Below are 19,112 nucleotides of genomic sequence, written 5' to 3' on the forward strand. Positions count from 1 at the left end.
GTTGGTGTTGTTATAATCTCATCGAGGAGGGTTAATGAATTGTTGAATGTGGATCTGATATTGGTGATTTTGTGCTTGAAGTAGTCTGCTAATTGGTGGGCTGAAGGAGATTGGTTTCCTTGTGTAGCTAGGAAAGGTTTGGTGTCCGTGAGTTTTCTTACAATATTGAAGAGTATTTTTGAGTCTGGGTTTTCAGTGCCTATTAGTTTGGAATAGTATGCTTTCCTTTTTTCCTTTAGTTTGATGTTATTTTGTTTGATTTGGTTTCTCCAAGCTACTTTTGTTTGGTCTTGTTTCTGTTTTTTCCATATTCTTTCGAGGTGTCTGCATTGTCTTTTTAAATGGAGTAGTTCGGCGTCGAACCATTTGTCTGAAGGTCTACAGATTTTGTTTTTTGTTTTTATTGGTGCTAGCTCGTTCAAAGTAGCTTCGCTAAGGGTACGCCAGTGAGTTACAAATTCTTTGGGGTTGATGTGGTCGAATGCTGGATCTACCTTCTCCCAAAATGTAGTAGGATTGATTTTCTGTCGTGTGTTGATGTGGATTTTTTGGGGTGCGGGTTTGTGGTTGTTTTGAGCCCAATTTATAGTGAAAGTGTATTTGTAGTGGTCTGACCAGAGGGAGGGGTGCCATACACCGTTGGATGTGTGTATGTTTTGAGTGTCAAGGTTATGGGACGTGAATGCTGCAATGTCCAGTTGGTGGCCTTTTTCGTGTGTGGGTTCGGGGTTAAGTATCTGATAGGATAGGGTATCGAGATATGAGAGTATTCCCTCTACTTGTTTGGAGGAGTGGTCTTCTAGATGGAGATTTAAGTCTCCGAGGAGTAAGTTGTGGGTGGAAGTTAGTGAATTCTGGAGAATGAATTCTTCGAGTTCTTGTTTTGATGCGGACCATTTCCCTGGTGTGACATAGCATAGAATGCAGGTCAGGTTTCCGGAGAGAGTGTTATCGGAGAGTTGGCAGGCTAGAAGGTCCAGGTGTGGGGATGAGTTCTTGGCTAGGACTTTTAAGTTAAAGTTGTTTTTTACTATGATGGCTAACCCTCCCCCTCGTTTGTTTTCTCGACAAACAAGCTCTAATTTATATCCTTTTGGGCAGAGATCTATTATGCTTGGGTCGGAGTCTGAAGTGATCCAGGTTTCAGCTAAGAATAGGCAGCCTAGATGATCTTTGATTAGCCAATCTTTGATTAATTCCACCTTTGGATTGATTGATCTTATGTTCATGTAAGCACATTTTATTGGTGTGAAATTTGTGAAGGAGAATTGTGAACTGATTGAGTTGAGGAAGATTCTTGGGAGTGTCAAGTGTTTATGGCTGTTTGTCTTGGGTTTTGGCGGGGGTCGTTTACCCCAGGATGTTGGGATGCTTTCTAGGCTGGAGTTAGGACATGGTGTCAGAGTTCTGAGGGAGTGGAGTTTCCTGGCTGGTGGAGTTTGCCTGAGGTCTGTTGTAATGATTGGGATGGAGTAAGTATGGTAGCCTGCTGTTTTCCAGTTGGATATGAGGAGGGCGAGCAACAGAAGGACAAGCAGGGTTTTAGGAGGGCGGGTTGCCATTGTTGGTGAGTAAGGTTGCTAGGGCGTTAGTTGCTAAATATACGATGTGTGTGATCTGACTGATAAGATTATCTCTTAGCTGTTGCTTTATCCTATTTTGGGGAGCTGGTGAGCTGCTTGTTTCTAGTTTGCTTCACTACTGTCGCTTCACGAAGGCGCTCACTAAGGCGCATGCGCCTTTGTCGTGCGCCTTCGTCGGCGCGCCGAACGGCTGCGCGCCGTGGGCAGTCCAAATTTCAAACGATCTGTCCCCCGCTGGTCACGGGAGAGGGGCGGAGCGGAGCTCGCACGCTCTCCTCTCCTCGGATCTCCGGCGGCTCTGCTGGTGGCTGAGATGGCCCTGTAAATGGCTGCGCGCCGTGGGCAGTCCAAATTTCAAACGATCTGTCCCCCGCTGGTCACGGGAGAGGGGCGGAGCGGAGCTCGCACGCTCTCCTCTCCTCGGATCTCCGGCGGCTCTGCTGGTGGCTGAGATGGCCCTGTAAATGGCTGCGCGCCGTGGGCAGTCCAAATTTCAAACGATCTGTCCCCCGCTGGTCACGGGAGAGGGGCGGAGCGGAGCTCGCACGCTCTCCTCTCCTCGGATCTCCGGCGGCTCTGCTGGTGGCTGAGATGGCCCTGTAAATGGCTGCGCGCCGTGGGCAGTCCAAATTTCAAACGATCTGTCCCCCGCTGGTCACGGGAGAGGGGCGGAGCGGAGCTCGCACGCTCTCCTCTCCTCGGATCTCCGGCGGCTCTGCTGGTGGCTGAGATGGCCCTGTAAATGGCTGCGCGCCGTGGGCAGTCCAAATTTCAAACGATCTGTCCCCCGCTGGTCACGGGAGAGGGGCGGAGCGGAGCTCGCACGCTCTCCTCTCCTCGGATCTCCGGCGGCTCTGCTGGTGGCTGAGATGGCCCTGTAAATGGCTGCGCGCCGTGGGCAGTCCAAATTTCAAATGTGCCAGACCTGATGAAAAGTCTTTGTTAAAAGGACTCTCTCAGTTGTCAGTCTGTGGTTGCAGTTCCTGGGACTGGGGGGTAATCTGTAGGTTTAGCAGGAGGCTCCTTAGTGCAACTCTGACAGTCCCCAGCGGGTCTCACTGCTTCTCATTCACACAACCAAACTTAAGTTTTCAGTTTAAGATGAAACAGGCGATACATTTCGGCTACAGTTTCGATTTCTGCCAAAAAAGACAGTTTCGGCCAAAACATGAAAAACCCAGTTTCAGACTGCTTCTAGAATTGAGTCAAATAGACAAACTTCTGCAAGAAACAGGGCTACAACATGGAATCTTTATGGATAGAATTCATAACAGCTGTGAAGCATCAGTGATGGAATCCAAGATGGAGTCTAGCTCTTCTCCAATGATTTCACCATCTGGGAAGTCATCCACGCTCTCTGGCACAGGCAGACGGTCTTTAATACAATCTTCAAGCTCTCTCAGGGGAGCATCTACTTTCTCTCTATATGATTTACATATCCGTATTTCAGTTTCATTTGCAGCTGTTCTTTTTTCAATATGATCTAATTTAACTTCAATCTTCTCCATATGTATTGTGAGATGTAAAACTTCGTCTTTCAGTTCCTGCAGCTTTTGAGCATTGTCTGAGACAATTTCTTTAATTAGTTTCAGCTCTGAAAAAATGTATCCGTTATCTTCTTTGGGCAACGGCACTTTCGAAGGAGTCGCTGGTTCTGTCTTTGATCTTTTTGCGCTCCCCGAACTTGTGCCAGCCATCTCATTCTTCTGCTGCTTACTCGTTGCCATTTTTTAAACTACTCTCCCGATTTTCATTAAAATAAAAACTAATTCAACAGCTTAAAACTTCTTTCAAAAGCCTGTTACTGTGGAGCTCAGTCTTCACCCAACCATCCAGCTGCGACTCCAAGCCACGCTTCACTGTTATCGAGAATTGGATGCTGTCTTTTTAAGTTAAAAACTTAACTTTCAAAAAACTAAATTTTTCTTTGCATCTCCATCTAAACATAACCAAGATTGTCTCCATTTGAATGATACGTACCGTACTATAGAACCTATGCTGAAACTTTTGAGGGTATTTTTAGATTGAAATCTAACAATGCAAAATCAAGTGAATGCTGTGATTCGTAAATGCTTTTATACTTTATGGAAGTTCCATTCGGAGTTGTTTTGAAAGATCAGCTTTTCAGTCTTTGGTACTGTCCACACTTGACTATAGTAATACAGTCTTATCAAGAAGTATTTTAAAAGGCTCACTATGATTCAGAACACAGCTGTTCGCTTAATTTTTAATTTGAGCAGAATTAAGCATGTAATGCCTTACCATCGCAAATTGCACTTCCCAGTAATTATTTTTAAATTCTGCTGGATTTGCTACAAAGTGTTATCTAATGCAGTGTTCTTCAACCTTTTTACACCCGTGGACCGGCAGAAAAAAAAGAATTATTTTTGGACCGGCAAATTACTAGGACTAAAATTTAAAAACCCCGTTTCCGCCCCATCTCTGCGAGCTCGGTTCCCACAAATCATCTGAACCCATCCACACAAGCCTCAGTTATGATTTTATATTGAATGTATTTTATTAAAGTATAAAAAGAAACAATATTCTGTACAATTGTCATTTTATAAATACAAATAATTCAGAGCAAGGATCAACAAAACCCCTGTCTCCCCTCCCCTTCACATATATCCCCTCTACTATCAAGAAAACTGAACAAGCCAAATTATTACAGAATGCTACACAGAAATATCATGCTAACAGAATACTGCAGTCACACATGACAGGGATAGTTTTAGGGGAGTGCAACTAGGGCAACTGCCCCCTGGTCAGAGAGCGCCCTAAGCCAGCTGGAAGCTAAAGAAGCACTGCCTGGGTTTTGCAGTCCCCAGTTATGTCTAACACCAGCTCTAGCAGGATATATATTTCAAATCTGATATATTCTAATCACAAAATAGAAATAAAATTATTTTTTTCTACCTTTTGTCATCTCTGGTTTCTGCTTTCAATCTTCTTTTCACTCTCTTCCTTCCAGCGCCTGCCCTCTCTGTCTCTTCAATTCAGCATCTGCCCCTTCCATCCACTGTTTGCCCTCTCCCCCTTCCATATGGTATCTGTCTTCTTTCTATGCCCCTCTCCCCTTTCCATCCAGCTTGTGCCCCCTCTCTCCTTTTTACATGATTCATTCCAGCTTCACTGCTCTCATTTTTATCTCTCCTACACCAGATCTATCATCGTTGTCCCTCTCTGCTTATTTTTCTGCTGACCCCTTCCTATCATCAATCTCTCTACTTTCTCATGCCTGTCTCCCCTTCCCCTCCTCTAATCTCTCTGCCAGATGTTTCCTTCCTTTTTTCATTCTCCCTTCCCTCCTCCTCCTGTCCAGCAGTAATTCTCTTCCCTTCCTCCCCTCCCAGCAGCATCTCTCCTTCTCCCTCTCCAGTAGCAGCTGTCCCTTTTTTATCCCTTGCCCACAAGCTTCCCTCCAGGTCCAGTAGCAGCTATCCCTTTTTTCCCCTTGCCCAGCAGCTTCCCAGACTCCTTTCCCTCCTCCCCTCCCAGCAGCATCTCTCCTTCTCCTTCCCTCCAGGTCCAGTAGCAGCTGTCCCTTTTTTTTCCCTTGCCCAGCAGCTTCCCAGACTCCTTTCCCTCCTCCCCTCCCAGCAGCATCTCTCCTTCTCCTTCCCTCCAGGTCCAGTAGCAGCTGTCCCTTTTTTTCCTTTCCCTCCTCCCCTCCCAGCAGCATCTTTCCTTCTCCCTCTCCAGTAGCAGCTGTCCCTGTTTCCCCTTGCCCAGCAGCTTCCCAGTCTCCAATAGTGGCTTTCTCCCCTCCCAGCAGCTCTCCTTACTTCCCAGCGCAGCGATTCAGGAAGGCAGTCTCGAGTCCTTTGTTGGGTCGCGCCGCCTCTGAGGAAAGAGGAAGTTGCATCATCAGAGGCAGCCGCGACTCAGCAAAAGCCCCGAGGCTGCCTTCGTGAATCGCTGCGCTGGGAAGTAAAGGAGCATTGCAGAGAGGGGAGAAAGCCACTGTCGGAGGCTCCCCAAGATCTCTCCGGTCCAGCGCAGACTTCAGCTGCTGATCTTGCTGGCCCTGCGCGGACCGGTAGGAAATTGAAGGGAGTCAATCTTGCCGGCCCTGCGCGGACCGGCAAAAATTTCCTGCGGACTGCCACCGGTCCGCGGACCAGTGGTTGAAGAGCTGTGATCTAATGGATTTTTTTTTTTTTTTTAACTCCTGTACATTCACAGCGTAATTTGGTCTTTTTTACATTTCCTTGCACAAAGGCTGTATTTGTAAAACACATTACGGGCAATTACTTTCTTAGCAGGCCGCAAGCTGGGAATCTAAGTTTCACCCATTAATACTTACCTCTATTTTGTATTTTCATTTGAGAAAGTTATTGAAGACTTATTTGTTTCAAACATTTCTTGGGAAGTAATGATGGCTGGTTTATAACTTTTGCTAGATTGATTATAATTTTGTAGCTCACTGGGGGAGTCAGTTTATTCTTATTTTCTATGTAGATTAAAAATAAAGTATTATGTTATATGTCCCCAGACTCCCCCCCAAAATAGCTGTCATTCAGTTTAAGGGAGGAGGATTGGCTCTTATGTACCTGGGGCAGTGGAGGATTAAGTGACTCACCCAGAGTCACAGGGAGCATCACAGGGTTTGAACCCCCAATTTCAGGGTGCTGAGGCCGAAGCTCTAACCACTACACCATATTCTGTGGCGATATTCAACAGCAATAACCAGTTAGGTGCAGCTGAATATTAATGGATAGCCTTGCATAAGCAATTCAACTGGTCAGAAACTGAGTGCGGCTGGTAGCTCTATAGAAATAATTCATAGTAGTAGTAGAAATGGTTTTGATAAGGTAGTCTAAGAATCTTTCTGAAGAGCTACTTCACCTGCTGTTGTACCACATCCTGCCAGCAGCGTGTGATCCCAGTCATACTGCTCAGCTTGTTCCCCTGAACTTTCACAATTGGAGAAATCAGGACCTTTTCCTTCTCATTCTTGCCATCTATTAAAGATAAAAAGCAAACATTGAAACTACTATCCTTCCATTCCAATCTCTCAGAAAGAAGAACCAATAATTAGGAGGCCATGAGCTCCTAGAAGGGAGAAACATACAATTACAGGGCCAGGGTTCCCTGAAGGGAAGGGAGGGTCATAGGGCCAGGATTCCCTAAAGGGAAGGGAAGTGCACACAATCAGAGGGACAGGGTTCCCTAAGGGGAAGGGAAGTGCACACAATCAGAGGGACAGTGTTTCCGGAGGTGAAGGGAAGTGCACACAATCAGAGGGAAGTACACACAATCAGATGGACAGGGTTTTCTGACGGGAGGGAAAGTGCACACAATCAGAGGGACAGGTTTTCCTGAAGGGAGGGGAAGTGCACACAATCAGAGGGACAGGTTTTCCTGAAGGGAGGGAAAGTGCACACAATCAGAGGGACAGGGTTTCCTGAGGGGAAGGGAAGTACACACAATCAGAGGGACAGGGTTTCCTGAAGGGAAGGAAAGTGATACTATCAGAGGGACAGGGTTTCCTGAGGGGAAGGGAAGTACACACAATCAGTGGGACAGGATTTCCTGAAGGAAGGGGAAGTGCACACAATCAGAGGGACAGGGTTTCCTGAAGGGAGGGAAAGTGCACACAATCAGAGGGACAGGGTTTCCTGAAGGGAGGGGAAGTGCACACAATCAGAAGGACACGGTTCCCTGAGGGGAGGGGAAGTGCACACAATCAGAGGGACAGGGTTCCCCGAGGGGAGGGGAAGTGCACACAATAAGAGGGACAGGGTTCCCTTAAGGGAGGCGTAGTGCACACAATCAGAGGGACAGGGTTCCTTGAGGGGAAAGGAAGTGCACACAATCTGATGGACAGGGTTTCCTGAAGGGAGGGAAAGTGCACACAATCGGAGGGACAGGGTTTCCTGAAGGGAAGGGAAGTGCACACAATCAGAGGGACAGGGTTCCCTGAGGGAAAAGGAAGTGACAGTATCAGAGGGACAGGGTTTCCTGAGGGGAAAGGAAGTGCACACAATCAGTGGGACAGGGTTTCCTGAAGGGAAGGGAAGTGCACACAATCACATGGACAGGGTTTCCTGAAGGGAGGGAAAGTGCACACAATCAGAGGGACAGGGTTTCCTGAAGTGAGGGGAAGTGCACACAATCAGAGGGACAAGGTTTCCTGAAGGGAGGGGAAGTGCACACAATCAGTGGGACAGGGTTTCCTGAAGGGAGGGGAAGTGCACACAATCAGAAAGACAGGGTTCCCTGAGGGGAGGGGAAGTGCACACAATCAGAGGGACAGGGTTCCCTGAGGGGAGGGGAAGTGCACACAATCAGAGGGACAGGGTTCCCTGAGGGGAGGGGAAGTGCACACTTTCAGATGGACAGGGTTTCCTGAAGGGAGGGGAAGTGCACACAATCAGAGGGACAGGTTTTCCTGAAGGAAGGGCAAGTGCACACAATCAGAGGGACAGGTTTCCCTGAGGGGAAGGGAAGTGCACACAATCAGAGCGACAGGTTTCCCTGAAGGGAAGGGAGGGTCATAGGGCCAAGGTTCCCTGAAGAGAGGGGAAGTACACACAATCAGAGGGACAGGGCTCCTGGAAGGGAAGGGAAGTGCACACAATCAGAGGTACAGGGTTCCCTGAGGTAAAGGGAAGTGACAGTATCAGAGGGACAGAGTTTCCTGAAGGGAAGGGAAGTGCACACAATCACATGGACAGGGTTTCCTGAAGGGAGGGAAAGTGCACACAATCAGAGGGACAGGGTTTCCTGAAGGGAGGGGAAGTGCACACAATCAGAGGGACAGGGTTTCCTGAAGGGAGAGGAAGTGCACACAATCAGTGGACAGGGTTTCCTGAAGGGAGGGGAAGTGCACACAATCAGTGGGACAGGTTTCCTGAAGGGAGGGGAAGTGCACACAATCAGAGGGACAGGTTTCCCTGAGGGGAAGGGAAGTGCACACAATCAGAGGGATAGGGTTCCCTGAGGGGAGGGGAAGTGCACACATTCAGATGGACAGGGTTTCCTGAAGGGAGGGGAAGTGCACACAATCAGAGGGACAGGTTTCCCTGAGGGGAAGGAAAGTGCACACAATCAGATGGACAGGGTTTCCTGAGGGAAAGGGAAGTGACACTATTACAGGGACAGATTTCCCTGAAGAGAAGGGAAGTGCACACAATCAGAGGGACAAGGTTCCCTGAAGGGAAGGGAGGGTCACTGGGCCAAGGTTTCCTGAAGGGAGGGGAAGTGCACACAATCAGAAGGACAGGGCTCCCTGAAGGGAAGGGAAGTGCACACAATCACAGGGACAGGGCTCCCTGAAGGGAGGGGAAGTGCACACAATCACAGGGACAGGGCTTCCTGAAGGGAAGGGAAGTGCACACAATCAGAGGGACAGGGTTCCCTGAGGGAAAGGGAAGTGACAATATCAGAGGGACAGAGTTTCCTGAGGGGAAAGGAAGTGCACACAATCAGTGGGACAGGGTTTCCTGAAGGGAAGGGAAGTGCACACAATCACATGGACAGGGTTTCCTGAAGGGAGGGAAAGTGCACACAATCAAAGGGACAGGGTTTCCTGAAGGGAGGGAAAGTGCACATAATCAGAGGGACAGGGTTTCCTGAAGGGAGGGAAAGTGCACACAATCAGAGGGACAGGGTTTCCTGAAGGGAGGGGAAGTGCACACAATCAGAGGGACAGGGTTTCCTGAAGGGAGGGAAAGTGCACACAATCAGAGGGACAGGGTTTCCTGAAGGGAGGGGAAGTGCACACAATCAGAGGGACAGGGTTTCCTGAAGGGTGGGGAAGTGCACACAATCAGAGGGACAGGGTTTCCTGAAGGGTGGGGAAGTGCACACAAACACAGGGACTGAGTTCCAAGAGGAAGGTGAGCAATTTCTTTACTCAATTTTGTTGGTGGCTTCAGCTCCTTGGTGTCAGGCCTGCTTGTGTCCACGTGAACTAAAAGGTGGCTGAGCCTGCGCACATGGGAATTAAAGATAATGCCTCGACCCTTGGTGCATTGCGAAGGCTGCAGATTCTCCAGGTATTCACTGAGGAGCCAGCACAGGGGACTGGGATTGTTGGCATCTGAAACACAAGCCATGATTACATCGTTTACTGAGAGAAGCATCAGAAAGTTAAAGCTGCAGCTTTGTGGCCCATTCTGATTTAATCTCACAAGGTCAGGAGAAGTTTTGTTTTTTAGGAAGAAATAATACAGCAGCCGCTCTATTCTGCTAGCTTATAATACATTTATCTGCAACAATCTGAACCGGCCTCTCTGCCTCATTGCACCCCTTCTCCCACTTGCTCATGATAAAAATCCCAAACAGGCACCTTATTCTACTACTAATTATTATCTCCATAGCACTGTAGATGAAACATTCAAGAGACACTCCCTGCTTAGTAGAGCTGAAATCGAATCAAGCAGACAAACATGACAAGTAGGGGGAAATGAGAAAACAGAAATAATAATAATTTATTTTTCATATACCGCCAAACTATCAGTTTGTGGCGTTTTACTCAATGGTATTACACTAGGGAATAGTAATACAAAGTCATAAAACAATTTTTAAAATAGAAAAAAACCACAATTCAGAATAAAAGCACTAGGGAAAAGATGCAACCTTGTAAATCTTGTAGAAGATAGAGGAAGTGACATCACTTGGAAGCATGGCAGCTTAATTTTTGAGCTTTTCAGTATTATATCTACTTTCTGCTGCAGTATGTGAGCCTGCATTTGGAGACAAACAACTGCTGAGTGCATGGCGAGTAGGAAAAAGTTGGAAAAATTCCAATTCCCGGGCTCTACCAGTGTTAAAACGCGATCGCATGTGCACAGCCCCCCAGCGAATCTATCTAAAAATGGCGCAATCGCACGCGACTCCGCAGGCCGGTCTCTCTAAAACAACTTCTTCAGAGGGTGAGCCACTGGCGGAAGGGAACATCGAACACTGGTTCCGAGATCTCAAATCAGAGATGGTGGGTATGCGTTCGGAGGTGAAGGCAGCCCTCGCGGAGATTCAGGTGGAGGTGAGAGAGCTGGGAGGTAGAGTGTCGGCCTCTGAGGGCAGGCTGGATCGAGTGGAGATATCCCTGCAGGAGACCTCAACAGTGGCGTACATGGCGGTGTCACAACTCAATGACCTGCGGCGGCAAGTCGAAGATCTGGAGAACAGGTTGCGACGGAACATCTTGCGATTTAAGGGGGTCCCCGAGACAGAGCGCTATAAAGACGCACGTGAGGTGGTCCAGGAATTTTGTGCTTCTTTGCTCGGGGAGGAAGATGGGGTGTAACAGTCCCCGATTAACTTACTAAGTTTCCCCGCCTTTCCACCCTTGCGGTAAAGATTATAGCGTTAGTAAAAGAGAGATTGTTCCGTACGCTGATGTTGTAGGGCCTCTATTTTCTCCCAAATCCCCTTATATTCCAGACGATCCGAGTTAGACAAAGTGGCTATGTGCGTCCTACGAAACCCATGTAATTGCTGAGTAAGCTGCAAAAGCGCCCCTCACGTTCTTTACGCTTAGCGGCCGAGTATGCTATAATATGGCCCCGCATAACCGCCTTGGACGCATACCAGAAAGACACCGATTCCACCTCCGGGGTGGTATTTGTAGCCTGATAATCAACCCATCTCGCCCGCAAAAAGGTCCGGAACTCGGGATCAGGATACAAATGCGGGGACAATTTCCAAGAGGAAGTTTTACGGCCCGTGGCAAGAGTCAGTGTAAGCTCCACCATCGCGTGATCAGATATTGTGGCCTCAGTAATCTCGGACTTAGTAGCCCAGGAAAACAGCCGTTTGTCAAGGAGAAGGTAATCTAACCAAGCGTAAACCTTATGAACATTGGAGTAAAAGGTAAATTCAGAATCATAAGGGTGTAAAGCACGCCACACATCAACCAGATCCAAATGTTGCACCAAGAATTCCACCCCCTTGTTGTCATGATCCCTCAGACAAGCCCGAGGAGGTCTGCAATCCACCCCCGGAGCCGCCGTGATATTGAGATCTCCCCCCAGGATCGTGTGGTACTCAGGATAAGCTGACACTAAGGAAAAGACTGTAGAAAAAAATTTATGACAATAGACATTTGGAGCATAGAGATTACATAGAAGTATTTTCAGACCCTACACCTCTCCCAAAACTATGATGTACCTCCCATTCTGGTCTTGAAGTTGTTTATGTAACATGAAGGCCAGCCGTTTGTGCAGCAGAATCACCACTCCTGCAAAGTAAATGTGGAGGAATAAACTTCCCCAACCCAGTTCTTCCGCAACTTAGCATGTTCAATCTGAGTGAGGTGGGTCTCCTGCAAATAAGTGATGTCCGCACCCGCCTTGCGCAAGCCAGTCAGGATATGAGCCCGCTTAATGGGAGAGTGGATACCATTGACATTAAATGAAACCACCTTCAAATCCGCCATAGCAAAAGAAAGCAAAGGGAGTGGGGAACAAGAAAGAAAAAGAAAGAAAGGAAAAAGAAGGAAAACCCCTCCTCCCTCCCCCCCTCAGTAACCGGAGAAGCTCAGCCAGGGTCATCAGGCAGTGCGGGTACCAAACCAGCAGTGGAATTCAGAAATGGAGCAGGCCAATCCTCCCAGCCGAGCTCTGCCGCTCCAAGAAGGGAAATTTGCAGGTACCCCCACCCAACCCCACAGCCCCCTACCCCCCTCCCTCACCCCCCAAAGCATGCTCAGACCACCAGCACACAACCCCAAAGACAATCCCTCAGCCTACCCGGAGAACCCCCACCCCCCTCCCCAATAAAACCCCAAACCAGCAGCCCCCCGGCCACCAAATGCAGAAAACCAAAACGCAACAACAAGGTCAGTCAAGGAGCCCAGGTAATGGCAGGCAAAGTCTCCAAGGCAGAAACTCCAGCAGGTGAAATAATCCTCAGGAATGCACAAAGTACAGCTGGACCAGTCCAGAAGACCCAAGGACTGAAAAGCGAGCTGATCTCTGCAGCTTAGGGCAGCAAAAAACCTCAAGCCCCAGGGGCCATGCTCCGGCTTGTTGAAGGAAAGGAGACCTGCAAAGGACCCCGGTCATAGGGCAGCCCTCATAAGCCCTCCAGAGCAGGAACTCGACCCGATGGGAAGAGGAATGCAGATGAAAAACAGGGGATCCTAGGGAAACATCTCAGGCAGGCAAGGCACTGGCCTCCTCAGCCGTAGACACAGTGTGGGTCGTGCCATCATGCCAGGCCCGCAGCTTAGCCGGGAACACCAGCGCGAACCGCACCCCTCTATTGTGCAGATCTGTGCAGAATGGCGCCATGATCTTGCGTTGGGCTGCGACCCTCACCGAGTAGTCGTTGAATACCAGCACCCGGGATCCCTCATAGTCCAAGGCCCCCACCTTGCGATAGGCCTGGAGGATTAGCTCCTTCTCCCGCCAGTTGGTGTATCGGGCGATAGCCGAATGCACTCTCCTCCCATCCGTGGGTTTGGCCCCGAAGTGGTGGGCCCTCTCACACCCATAGCGGTTTGCTCCCTCAGGCAGACCCAGTTTAGCCAGCAGCCAGGTGGAGAAGATGGTATATAAGTCCTGGTCCACTACCGTTTCCGGAAGCCCAACAAGCCTCAGATTATTACGGCGGCTCCAATTCTCCTGCTCTTCCCGTTTGTCCGCCAGCTCCTGAGACGTTTTCCGGAGCTCTGCCATCTGAGACGCCAGGCCCGTGCAGGTGTCCTCCTGATCGGACACTTGCTGCTCGACCTCCGTCAAACGTCGGCTGTGGGAATCAAATTTTTCATGCATCTCATCCACAGCCGACTGGATTTTGTTAAGCTGATCAGCCAACGCTGCGGACACAGACCTGGTAAAGTCCGTAATCCAGTCCCCAGCCGGGATAGTAAAAGTGGCTGGTTCCGCTGCTATCTTGGAGGGGGTAGTCGAGGGCTTATCCCGGGCACTACGGGCCATCTTTATGGGCATTCCCGATTCAGAAGCCGACCCCCAAAGGCACCCCTGGAAAGCAAGAGAATTACTTAGCAGGTAATGTGGAAATTACACGGGGGGATGCAGGTAAAAGCAGATATAGTCGCGGTTATACTCTCAGTGGAGCGGGAGCTCTCCTTCCGCATGTCTGACTAGGCAGGCTGCATCACGTGACCCCCCGCCAGTAACGTATTTGAACATCTCTATCATGTCACCTCTCTCTCTGCGTTCCTCGAGAGAGTATAGCTGCAATTTACCTAGACATTCTTCATAAGGGATATCCTTGAGTCCTGAGACCATCCTGGTGGCCAACAGTTGAACCGATTCTATTCTCAGCACATCCTTCTGATAATGTGGCTTCCAAAATTGTACACAATATTCCAGAACAGATGCTGGGTTGCATCCGGAGAAGTTTTGTCAGACGAAAGCCCGAAGTGGTAATGCCGCTGTACAGATCCAGAACAGCTCCAATGAATTGCAGAGTCTGAGAGGGTTGAAGCTGAGATTTGGGAAAATTGATCTCAAATCCCAAACTTTGTAGGAAACAGGTAGTCTGTTGGGTCGCTACAATAACCCCTTGAGACATGGAATCCTTGATGAGCCAGTCGTCGAGGTAGGGAAATACCTGAAGACCATGATTCCTTAGAGCTGCTGCTACCACCACCAGGCACTTGGTGAACACTCTGGGAGACGAGGCCAGGCCGAATGGTAGTACTCTGTATTGATAATGCAGATTCCCCACCCGAAATCTGAGGTACTGACGGGAGGCCAGATGAATGGGGATATGAGTGTAGGCCTCCTTGAGATCCAGAGAGCATAACTAGTTGTTCTGCTCGAGAAGGGGATAAAGGAATGCCAGGGACAACATTCAAAACTTTTCTTTGACTAGAAATTTGTTGAGAGCCCTGAGATCCAAAACGGGTCGCAGATCGCCCGTCTTCTTTGGAACAAGGAAGTAACGGGAGTAAAACCCCCTGTTTTGCTGCTCCAAGGGAACTGGTTCGATGGCATGGAGACGAAGCAGAGCTTGAGCTTCCTGAAGAAGAAGGGTCTGGGATGGATTGGAAGGATACTTTCTTAGAGGAAGCTCTGGTGGAATCTGGGTGAAATGAAGAGAGTATCCTTCTCTGAGGATGGTAAGCACCCAGAAGTCGGAGGTGACTGACGTCTATCGGTCGTAAAAATGTTGGAGACAACCTCCTATAGGGGGAAAATGAGACAGAGTCAGAACGGTGGAGGTAATGCTCTGTTTTAAACAGTCAAAAAGGCTGAGAAGCCTTAGGTGCAGCAGAAGGTTGAGGTTTCTGTTGCTTCTGAGATTGCTGTTTCTTAAGAGGAGGGCGAGTGTAAGGAGCCGGCTTTGGAGCATAACGCCGTTGATAAATAAGAGTAGGGCGTGCAGGCTTTGGCTTAGGTCTGACAATTGAAGCAAAATATTTTTCATGGTCAGACAGTTTCTTGGTGGCTGCCTCGATAGATTCATCAAAGAGGTCATTGCCCTCACAAGGAATGTTAGCTAAGCGGTCTTGCAGATTAGGGTCCATCTCAATGGTACAAAGACAGGCAAGACGACTCATAGCCACAGAGCAAGCAGCTGCTCGAGCAAACAACTCGAATGCATTGTAAGATGACTGGAGGAGATGCAATCAGAGTTGAGACAAAGAAGCAATAACCTCTTCAAATTCAAAGTGCATTTGAGTATCCAGATAATGCAAGAACTTCGGCAATAAAGAAATAAGAAATTCAAAATAAGTGATGAATTGAAAATTATAATTGAGGACTTTAGAGGACATCATAGCATTTTGATAGATGCAACATCCGAATTTGTCCATAGTTTTCCCTTCCCTTCCAGGAGGAACGATGGCATAAACCTTGGAAGGATGGGACCTCTTTAAGGAGGACTCGACAAGGAGGGATTGATGAGATAACTGAGTATTGTCAAATCCTTTGCGATGCACAGTTTTATATCTAGAGTCTAATTTGCCTGGAACAGCTGGTATGGAAAAAGGTGTTTCCATGCATCGACCAAAAGTCTGATTCAAAAGCTTATGAAGTGGAAGCTTAAGAGACTCTGCCGGAGGTTGAGGAAGATGCATGACTTCTAGATACTCCTTAGAGTATTTTGAGCCAGTATCCAATTGAAGATTCAAGTCCACAGCCATCTGACGAAGGAAAGACGAAAAAGATAGCTGATCTGCCAATGCTTTGCCTTGAGAAGGACTCGAGGACATCAAGACAGCCTGAGTCGAAGATGAAGCTTCGGAATCAAAGAAACCTGGTGATTTGGACGAGGCAATCGAAACCGGAATATCCTCGAGGTCCGGCATCGGAGACCTCGAATGAGGCGTCGGTGGTCTAGTCGAGGTTGGAGTAGATCGAGGCTTAGAGGAAGATGGTCTGTCTTGAGAAGAAGAACTATGCCTGGAATGATGCCTCGAGGAAGTCCTCGAACATTGGTGAGAACTGTGTCTGGAACCAGATCTCGAGGATCGAGGAGACTTTGCCTCGGAGACGAGAGCAGCTGATGCCATCGGATGAATAGGACTAGCGGCTATAGATCGAAACTCCAGAGGCTTGGTGGAGGAACCTCGATGCACTCCCAAAGACTCTGCTCCTTGTATAGAGTGTGAGGATTCCCGTCGAGGCACTCGCAAAGAATCTGCTCCTTGCTTTACGTGCTTGGATGCCAGACCAGACACTTGAAGAGACTCTGCTCTCTGCAAAGAGTGTGTAAGTTCAGACTGGGGCAAAGGAAGCGGCTCGACCTCGCGGGAGTCTGCTGAATGCCCAGGCTGGATAAGAGGAAGCAGTTTGGGTCCCATGTTAGTAAGGAACTGAATAAATTGCTTCTCTAACATGGTCTGGAAAGAAGCCAGCAAGGATGGATCCGCGTCTGAAAATGGACCACCTGCTTTGGCTGGAGATTCCTTCGAGGTAGTGTGAGTGTGTTTCGACTTAGGGCTTTAAACTAGGTAAGTTGGGGGAGGGGACCTACTCATACACTGGTGTGGAAAGGAACTATCCTGATGGGACGAGTCGACACTTAGTTTCCGAGGTAAGGACCCAATTTGCAAACAGTTCTCTAGGAGCCACACAGACTCAGTCAGGAATAGCCTTACTGGGACTCAGCAAACACAAAGTGTGGAGGGCCATGTATGTTAATGCACACAGTTTAGGCAATAAAATTCTAGAACTGGAAACTGAAATAAGAGATGCCAACCTAGACGTGGTGGCAATATCCGAGACTTGGTTCACGGACGCACATGGATGGGATATGGCTATACCGGGGTACAATCTACTTCGTCAGGACAGAGAGGGCAGGTTAGGTGGAGGGGTAGCACTATACATTAAAGAGGACATCAAAACCACCAGGATCACTGATGTCAAGTATACCGGGGAGTCCCTCTGGGTAAACCTGGCAAGAGGTGGCAAAAAATGCCTGTATCTTGGAGTGGTATACAGACCTCCAAGACAACCGGAAGACACGGACGCAGATTTAATTGAAGACATAGAGAATATCACTCTACGGGGCGACACTGTACTGCTAGGGGACTTCAACATGCCTGATGCAGACTGGACCACATTTTCAGCAACAACCAGCAGCAGCAGGAGGCTTTTGACCTCCATAAAAGGAGTACATCTCAGACAGATGGTAACGGAACCCACTAGGGCCCAGGCGATCCTAGACCTGGTACTCACCAACGGGGAAAGCGTCTCAGAGGTCTCGGTGGGAGATACGCTAGCCTCCAGCGACCATAACATGGTATGGTTCAACATTGGGAAAGGATCCCCTAAATCAATTACAAAAACAAAGGTGCTCAAATTCTGGGGCACCGACTTCGCACGCATGGGAGATTTCGTTCATCAGACGCTCCAGGACCAAGCAGAGACCGGCAATGTGGAAACTATGTGGTCATACCTGAAATCATCCATACACGAAGCAACTAATCGCTACATAAAATCAGTAGATAAACGGCAAAGAAACAACAAACCCCAATGGTTCACTGAAGAGATCTCGCACCTCATTAAGGAGAAGAAAAAAGCATTTCTTTCCTATAAACGTACATTACATTACATTACATTACATTAGGGATTTCTATTCCGCCATTACCTTGCGGTTCAAGGCGGATTACAAAAGGTTAATTTAAAAAGACAGAAATTACAATGATTAGCTAGAGAGGTAAGTTGTAGATCTTAAGAGCATTTAGAGGTCGTGTTGTTATTGCTGTTTCAGGAATTTCTTGAAAAGTGTGGTTTTTATTTCTTTTCTGAACGTCCTATAGTCTGGGGTGGTCATCAGAAGGTTGGAGATCTGGTTGTCCAGTCTTGCAGCTTGAGTGGCTAGGAGGCCGTCGTGTAGTTTTGTTCTTTTTACTTCTTTGATTGGGGGGGGTATGAATGGGGAGTGCGTTTTTCTGTGTCTGGTACTGGGTGCTTGGATGAGGCGATTGTTCAGGTATGATGGGCTGTCTCCGTGTAGGGTTTTAAATAATATGCAGTAGAATTTGAATTGGATTCTTTCTTGGATTGGGAGCCAGTGTGAGTTGATGAAGGCTTCAGTGATGTGGTCATGTTTTTTCAATGAGTAGATGAGTCTCAAAGCTGTATTTTGGATTGTTTGGAGTTGTCTTATCGTAGTTGTAGGACATGGAAGGAAGAGTATGTTACAGTAGTCCAATATACCTAGTATTAGGGATTGTACTATAAGTTGGAATTGTGTTCTTTCAAAGAATTTTCGGACTTGTCTCAGGTTTCTCATGATTGCGAATGATTTTTGAATTGTTTTATTTATTTGCGGTTGCATTGTGCAGCATCTGTCTATGGTCATGCCTAGTAGTTTTATGGTGGTTTGGATGGGATATTTGGTTGCGTTTATGTCTAGGATGGTTGTGGTTTGGATCTTGTCATTTTCTAGGAGGATGAATTTGGTTTTGTCTTGGTTGAGTTTAAGTTTGTGATTTTCCATCCAGGTTGTGACTGCTTCAAGTGTTTGGTGAAGTTTGTCTGTCATGGTAGGTTTAGAATGATCGTATGGGATGAGGATGGTGATGTCATCCGCATAACTATAGGAGGTTATGCCTAGATTATCCAGATGCGTTCCTAGAGAAGCAGTGTAGAGATTGAAGAGGGTAGGGGATAGTGGAGATCCTTGTGGTACGCCGCAGGGGTTTGACCAGGATTCTGACTTTTCTTTGTTTGATTTTACACTGTAGGTTCTGAGTTTTAGGAATCCTTCAAACCAGGAGTATACTTTATCTGAGATGCCTATTGCATCTAAGATCTGTAGAAGGATGTTGTGGTCTACTAGGTCGAATGCCGCCGATAGGTCCAGTTGTATGAGTAGCATTTTTTTCCCTGTACTAAGTTGTTGTCTGACGGTATCCATAAGGGAGCCTAGTAGTGTTTCTGTGCTGAAGTTTGTTCTGAAGCCTGATTGCATGGGGTGGAGTAGGTTATGGTCCTCTATGTAATTGGTGAGGAGTTTGGCTACTAGGCCTTCTATAATTTTGACATATAGCGGAATTGAGGCTATAGGTCTAAAGTTAGATGGGAGGTTTTGTGGTGCTTTTGGGTCTTTTTGGATAGGGGTGATGACAATTTCGCTGAGGTCAGCAGGGAATGT

General features: G+C 47.9%; 1 protein-coding gene across 1 annotated transcript in view; it reads right to left on the reverse strand.

The window, feature by feature from the left end:
• The window catches only part of CUL9 (cullin 9), a 535,945-nt gene that overhangs the window by 183,439 nt on the left and 333,394 nt on the right, over positions 1-19,112 (reverse strand). Inside the window, exons 26-27 of the mRNA XM_033937681.1 lie at positions 9,445-9,630; positions 6,432-6,547 (exon numbers count right to left, since the gene is read on the reverse strand). Of these exons, the coding sequence (XP_033793572.1) occupies positions 6,432-6,547; positions 9,445-9,630 (302 nt within the window). The remainder of the gene's footprint in view (positions 1-6,431; positions 6,548-9,444; positions 9,631-19,112) is intronic.

Source organism: Geotrypetes seraphini, chromosome 3, assembly GCF_902459505.1.
Source record: "Geotrypetes seraphini chromosome 3, aGeoSer1.1, whole genome shotgun sequence".
In the NCBI taxonomy this organism is placed as follows: Eukaryota; Metazoa; Chordata; class Amphibia; order Gymnophiona; family Dermophiidae; genus Geotrypetes; species Geotrypetes seraphini.